Below are 7845 nucleotides of genomic sequence, written 5' to 3'. Positions count from 1 at the left end.
CATGCCATTATAATTAAATTGTTATACATAGAAACTAGAGGGGAGAAGCTTGTCTTACCTGTTTGGGGAGTATCTGTCAGCATATTTAAATGAAAATTTCTTTTGAAACTGTATGTTTGTAATTATCAGCACATTCCTAAGTAGCATAACTAGTTTTTGATCAACTGGCAAAGGTATCTTCAAAACATGTAATAGCATTCATTGCATTGTAAACTCTACACCTTTTTGTATTTATTTGTGTTATTTTTATTTTTACAGGATTACAAAGCCCCTGACATTTGCTGACTGTGTTGGTGATGAGCTTCCTTTAGGATGGGAAACTGTTTACGATCAACAGATTGGAGTTTATTATATGGACCACATAAATCGTGAGTAGATATGTGATTGTTTTGAGGAATGCTAGCAAGCTGGTGTTTACTCTTGCCACTAACTTTGCTTCCTATACCATTTATACACCTCGTGCCACAGTGAGAAAATGTATGCAAATAATTTCTTGCAGAATGTGTTTCCTTATCTTTCACACGGGGGCAAAATTGTAAAGAATTCCATTTGTAAAGAATTTTACAACCTATGATTGAACTGTATTGTATCAAAATATTTTGGTTTGCTTGGTCATACTGTGAAGTATTAGTAATTTTGTCATTGCTTTTTGTCATATATCAGAAAGATTTTTGTGTTATATTCTTACATTTCCTATTTTTCCTGTCATCCATAGTTCACTCTTCTAGATTGAAAACCAAAATATATTCTGAGAGAAGTGTGCTGATTTTTAATCAGAAGCACTGTGAAATACAGTAATCTCATTCTTGGTTAAGCAATGTATATTTTATGTTTTAATGCAGTACAAAATGGTATCAAAAAGACAACAGATGTGCCTTTTGGAAACTAATTTTGAACACTTTCCCTTTTGGACTATCGCTGAGCTTTGTATCATCACTCTGGCACATTTGCCAGTTCTACTTTTAAAAAAATGTCTTATTTTTATAGCTTTGTACTGCTGCTGCTATTACTGTTGTGCTATCATTAAGCTTCTTATCACCATTGAGTGAATGCTTTCAGTATTGTGGGAATAGGCAGTTGGTGGGGACTAAGAAAATAAGAAAGTAGTTATGTGGGCTATCACAGCAATGGTAAATAGTATAATCTGAAAAACCAACCTCAGTACTATCTACTTGAAGTCTAGTCAATTAAAAAATGAAAGTCTAATAATAATTTTGGGCTTCCAGCCATAATTGGAATTACTTGTGTATTGTGGTTTCACAATTACTTGCTTTAAAAAACCTAAACAACAGAATAATAAATATTCCCATGGTATCATTTGACCTATATATGTACTTATTTGTTGTGAAATTTAACAAAGATCATTAACTAAATGATAAACTTGAAACAGCTGTTAATACATTAATCACAAGGATAGATAGACAAGAAAATTCAAAGGCAATAAATACAGACTGTTAGGTAATTCATACAATAACTCTGTGTTTAAAAAAAGTATTAGTTTAAGGATTGCTGTCATGCTAACTTTAGTAATGTTGAAAATTAAGAAGTGAGGATTACATTGGAGTAGTGATGGAGTGCAGTTACACCAAAGGATGTGCACGAATGCATATATTTTTTAAAAAAATTACAGTATTGCCAACTCTTAATTTTTTTTTTAATTTGCAGGTGGGTTTAAAGTCCCTGCAGAAAATGATTAGAATATGAATTCCTATTGCAATGTCTTAAAAAAGCTACTGATAGGCCTCTGTGACAGGAATAACAATCACCATCACATGCAAAAACAGAGCTTCCTTTTGCTTTTTGGATTTTGTTATTAGCAGCTTTACTACAGACTGCAAGTTTGAACTTACAGAAGGGATATTAATCATTGTAGGCATGTCAGATCTGGCTTACGTTTTTTTCTGTGCAATTTAGAGCAAAAATTGTAGAAGAGAGTCTTTGCAAAGAGCATTTGAGTTCCCAAATGATCAGGGGGGTAGACAGAAAGACAAGATGAATATTAATGAGTCTGGAAAAGTAAAGCTAATCATATTAGGTATGAAATAAAGTTAATGTACGAACAGAGGAATAGAAGCTTCGTGCAGACAGTGCTGAACTGAGTAAAAGGAATCATTCAACAATTAACAAGGTTGCAAAATTTGTCTCTTTCATGATAGCTAATTACTTGCAGCCCACAGATATTATCCTAAATGGTAATTCAGCCGTCACAGTGAAATGGGTTTGTCACCCTTAGGCTAATACAGTGCTTTCATATACCAGCAAGATTTATAGTAAGAGGGAAGACAGAGTTGATATTATAGCTGGATAATTATTATTCAGAAATTAGTTGGACACTTGATGCAATTTTTAAACTGTGGACAACAAAGGTGCCAATCAAGACTGCATAAATTTCTTTTGTAGAAGTGAGAACTAATCATGTGCATCATGAGGTAGTTTCAGACAAGTGGAGGAGATGGTCTTGGAGCCGAAGAAATGTTTTTCTGAAATGAGTATGTCTAAACCACTTGGAATGGCAGCTTCAGGAAAAAACATTTGAATTGTCTTTTGTGGCTGACTGGGTTAAATGCTTTATGCAGCATTGGAGTTCTGTGTTAATTGACAAAACAGTTAGAAGTGCCTCAGTGTCAAGAAGTGCTGTGAGAAAATGCTAGGGATAATTCAAAGAGAGTCTTTCTACACTTACACTTACCAGGGACCTCTCATGTTTTGTGTAGTCTCTCAAGCTTTTTGCCCTTGCACCTTTGAAAAGAAGACAGCAATACTTCTGCTTTTTTTCTAAGTCTTTTGCTATGTTTGTTTACCCAGGAAGCAAGAAAAAGATTTCTAGGCAATAGTTTTCTATTTAAACTGGAAAAAAACCCAAGGAACAGAAGAATCTTCTGTAAATCTCAATGGTGCTTCCAACCCTGATCTCCATCTTGTTCTGTAAATTCAGTACTTTGTTGACACCCTTACTAAGCTGCTCTTGGCTGTTATCCAGCCATTGCTTAAAAACCTCGGCAGTTGCCAGCCACAGAATTCCTTTCCCTCCTCCTCAGAGTCTTGGGAGCCTTTGAAGTCTCCTCTAAGCAGTTGGGCATTCCCCAGTGAGGGAATAATATATTCTCTGCGTTTGTCTGGGGTTGTTCTTGAGTTACTATAGTGGGGTTTTTTTAATTGGTTGTAAAGAAATGAAGGAAGTTAATTTTATCATACAATGTAGCTTTAGTCTTGTTATGTGGCAAACTTGTTTAGAAATCCAGGGCAAAGTTTCATAAACCAGAAAAAAGCAGAGCTTCCTATGCACTAAAGAAGTTTTCTACCTCTGATGAATGCTGCTAGCTTTTTCGAAGGCTTCTGAAATAATTCTGTGAGAGATGCAGTGCCCTGAAGTGTAGGATCTCAGAAGTTTAATGGGTAATAGAACGTAACACTTTAGCCTGGGTTGTTTTTTGAGATTAGGACTAATAATTTACCATTCGAAGACAAAAACTGAATCCCAGTAAGCCTGTCTGTTTTATAACTATTTACTGATTTCTCATTGTTTCCATGGGGATTTAGCAATTTTAGGAATATTAGAATTTGCACAGATTTCAGAGGAACTTATGGACAGATGAATTAGCAGTGGAAATTGAAATGCCCTCAGTGAAGGGTGGGCAGCAGTCAGAACTCTTTTCTTCTGCTTGCCCTCCATGTAGAGAAGGATTTATGGCAGCTCAATGAGCCAAAGCACATCCTGTCCTTGCCAGAGGAGATATTTTCAGGACACTGGAGTCAGAAGGGAATCAAAGGGGTCCCTGGGAAGTGGGGAGAAATTGCAGAACTGTAGGCACCATCTTTATAATGCTTCAATGTGAGGAGTTGCAGGAGAGAAAGGTACAACTGTTAAGAGAAAAGGTTATTTAGGAACCTAATCTGCAAATCTGTTGGAAGCACTGCTCTTTGATGAGCCTTCTGTTTTTGTTTATATACTTTTCAGATGGCTCTCAAATGGTAGAGCTGCTAGCATGACCTTGACACCATTAGAGTTCTTAATCTGTTGTGCTTAATCTTCTACAGTTTTGTATTTTATCACTGGCACCAATATACTGAATTATGTACTCAGGATTAATGCAAAACATAACTGGCTTTCATCTCTTGTAAGAAACCAAGTTTGGAAAAATTGCTAGGCGCTTAGCTCCTGACTGTGCTGCAGGTTTTGCCACTACTTTGAACACAGACATTGTGTCTGCAGGTAGAGCTTCAATCATTAGAAATTAACATTACATTTAAACACAAGGCTTTACATCAACATTGTTATGTAAAACATATTATTTGACTCACAAAACCCCCCAAAATGAACCAATAATTTTTAGGATTGTAATGTGTGTCATCCTCAAATGGCTTTGCAATTGCAAAGAGATTATTTTGCAGTAATAACCTTGAAAATCAATAGATATGGGAAAGATTTTTTTTTTTGTGGAAGCTTGTTTTTGGTTTGTGTTTAAGTATAAACTGGTCCAAATCCTGGCAAGGGAAAACATCAGAATGCTATTTCTTAAGACAAAAAAAAACCAACCCAAAAAACTATGCAGGGGTAGCCTCTGTCCTTTTAAGATGTTAAGCTTGTGAAGTTGTATGCAGTATCATAAGTTAGTTCCAGCTATTTATAGACTTATGGGTTAAGCATCGAGATACCTTTAATTTTTCCTTGTGGTTCTGGGTTTTTACGTAATTCTTGGAATTTTCAAGTTGGCTATGAGGGAAGGTTAGAGCCAAATTACTGTTTTCTTTGGGTTTGCACTGGTTTGTAAAGAAAAGAATAACACTTAAATGCCTTTTATATTTGAAAAGGCTTTCCTGTTCTTTCACTCTGCATCCTTCCTTCTTCTGTCCTGGCTGGAGTGATTTTGGGGACTCTAGTGTCAGGTGTGCTGGTTGAGAATGGACATTAACAAAAATAACTTGGACTTAGTGGCACAAAGTGTCATATTATTTTATTTTAATGCTTTTTCTTTTCTCTCCTTAGAGCTCACACAAATTGAGGATCCAAGGGAACAATGGAGAAGGGAGCAAGAACGCATGCTGAAGGAATATTTAATAGTTGCCCAGGAGGCACTCAATGCCAAGAAAGAGATTTACCAAATAAAGCAGCAGCGTTTTGAGCTAGCCCAAGAAGAATATCAACAATTGCACAAAATGTGTGAGGATGACAGCCGTTCCTATGCCAGCTGTGAGTTTACTATCTTTTCTTGATACTACCACCTGCCCTCACAAGGTGTGGTGTAAGAAATAGTGTGGAGTATTTCCATCACCTGATTCTTCTCTGAATGAAGGTCCTTTGACTCTGCAATTCAATGTCTTCCAATTCCTGTTACGTCTATTACAACAGAGATTTAATAGGGATAAATGTTAACATTAAAAAGAGATGTAACTTTAAACAGGTGTATATCCCAGCTGGTATTTCTGCATGTCTTGGAGCCAGGTGTAGTGATGCTTCCTGCAAGGCAGCAAGGGCTGAATGTTGCTGGATGAGCTGCCTACCTGCACTCCTAAAGTCAAAGATTATTTTCCACTCAACGTAGGAGGGAGCCATCAGCTTAGGGGAAACCATCTGTGGATCCATAGTCTGCTTAGCAAATTTACAAAGAGTTAGGAACAAGCTGTTGTGTTCAAGAGTACCTCTGACCATGAGCTAGAAGACAATATTTCATTAGTTCACCTCATTCTTGAGTGCCAGCCTGTGATACTGATGTTGGTGATGGAGAGCTTTAATTTCCTGCCCTTTTCATTCTTCAGAATCAAGTCTCTGGTAGCTTGGAGTAGATAATACACTTTTTCTGAATTCTGAAGATGTTGCCCTGTTGTCATGGCTGTTGGTTGGTGCAGGTGTCTTTGTCAAAGAGTCAACCAGACTAATTCTAAGAAGTGGTTATACCCAACAGCTATATGGAAATTAGTGGAGTTTTAGTGGTTTTTGGTTGTTTTTTTTTTTAACTTGGAGTTTTTCAGTGGCTGTACAGTCATTGTTTTAACTGCAGGTTTGCTGTTAAATGCCAATGATTTGATAAGAACGGGAAGCTCTGCTTTAGCCTTTTCTGAAAATGTTCAAGAAATCTGACTGTGGAAGGGGGTTTACAGCAGGTATCTGGATAGAAGTGTTTAGCTAATGATTCAGTTGTATTTATTAATCCAAGGGAAATCATACATGTGCCAAAATCCTGAATAAAAGATGTTTTCCAGAGCTGAGGTGTCCCAGATGGTTTGGACCAAGTACTCTGTTACTGTTGAACTGCGATTCTCATCTTTTTGTTTAGTTTATATATATGCATTCTGTCATTCAGTTTCAGTAACATAACTGAAGAGTTGTGACTAGTCTTATTTCCTCCTCTCATGTTCAAGTTTCTGAAGAAGTAGCAAAATATTTTCCTATTAAGAAAGAATTTTTTAAAAAAGAAACTATTGTGTAAAGTGTGTTTAACAAGTATTTAAAGACTTGGAATAAAGTAAAAGATAGTGTCATCAGTATTTTTTGAGATTATAAAATCTAAATCACCATTTATTGCAAAACCTTTCTAGGACCTTGGGCTTTTTGTTTTGTTTTGGTTTTTTTTTTTTTTAAATTTGCAATAGTTCTGTGGGATATTTTGTTTAATTACTTCAGGTGAATATACAGACAGAAAGTTTTGTTGAAGATGAAAACATCCTCGAAAAAGATAACCTTTTTAATATTTTTGAAGCTCTTAGATAAATAAGTTATTTGAAACAGCAACAAAATATGACTGAAAATTACAAAATTTGGGATTATCTGTAATGAAAGCAAATGCTATGTCAATTTACTGATGTTTCTCAATCTTCTGATAGTTCAGGGTTTTGTAGGTATTTCTGGAGTTAATAATGAAAATCTGTAAGAGAAATATAAAACCATTTGCTTGTTTTGAGGTGGGAAAATATTTTAATTTTCTACAGATGCGTTAATATATTTTATATTGGTTTAAGGTCATATGCATCGGTTTTGAGAAAATGGGATGGGTTGATTACTCAGATGATTTAAAATTTTTTTTTAAATATCCTTTTCGGGATTAATCATGCTGTCAACTCAAGATTCCCAAAAGCTCCTTCTCCACTTGTTTTTATTAATTTGACTCCTCCACTCCACTGTGAGATGGTTGTCTCTTCTTTTATTGTACAGAAATATCAGGTTTCTAATGTGAGTGCAATTACATTACCAAAGTTGGATGCTTATATAACCAATATCTTTGCCTCCACCACCATTTGTTTCAAGTTGTTACATTTAAACTAAAACTTCACAAACTGTTTTTCTCCACTTTGCTTGCGGGTGCTGCCATTGACTCGGTGTCGTGTGCTTATGAGTGGGAGGTGAGCTCAGCGGTTGTGGGTTGGCAGGGAGGTGCCCATGCAGCAGTTTTGTGACTCAGTTGTGATTAGCACTGTTTCCAAAAAAAAAATCCATAGAAAATCCTGGATTTAGAGAATTAGACCAGGCATGACTACTCATTTGGGCAAGTTCCTGCATGCTCAACATGACCTTGGCATTGCAGTATTCTTTAAAGAGTCAAAAGGCCCAGTGCAGCCCCAGACACGGATATGGGTTTCAGTACAGCAGCCTTCAGCTCTGCAAGAGGATGGAAGGTCTGACAGCACAACCCCATCCATCCACATACCAGGCATTTTTCAGTGGGCCAGAGCTGCCTTGAATGGCTCGCTCCATAAATCATGGTTGCTCTTGCCCCATCTATCCTCTAGAACCTTTAGTTCATCTGTGCAGGCTTTAGCTTGTAATGCCACGGCTTGAAATAGTTGCCTGACTGTAGACACCCTGTGTTAAGAGCTCACTTGCCAGGGTTGGTTTGGTTTTCAGTTCCC

At 36.6% G+C, this 7845-nt stretch overlaps 1 protein-coding gene across 4 annotated transcripts in view; it reads left to right on the top strand.

Moving 5' to 3' along the window:
• The first annotated feature begins 259 nt into the window (after positions 1–259).
• Positions 260–7845, top strand: part of WWC3 (WWC family member 3) — a 61997-nt gene continuing 54411 nt past the window's right edge. For all 4 annotated transcript variants that reach the window (XM_031060411.1, XM_031060410.1, XM_031060412.1 and 1 more), the window contains exons 1-2: positions 260–368; positions 4988–5191. In XM_031060411.1, coding sequence (XP_030916271.1) covers positions 353–368; positions 4988–5191 — 220 coding nt within the window. In that variant the 5' untranslated portion in view covers positions 260–352. The remainder of the gene's footprint in view (positions 369–4987; positions 5192–7845) is intronic.

This window comes from Geospiza fortis, unplaced genomic scaffold, assembly GCF_000277835.1.
Source record: "Geospiza fortis unplaced genomic scaffold, GeoFor_1.0 scaffold50, whole genome shotgun sequence".
In the NCBI taxonomy this organism is placed as follows: Eukaryota; Metazoa; Chordata; class Aves; order Passeriformes; family Thraupidae; genus Geospiza; species Geospiza fortis.
The sequence above is the reverse complement of the archived record's forward strand: the minus strand, read 5'-3'. Positions and strand labels throughout refer to the sequence as shown.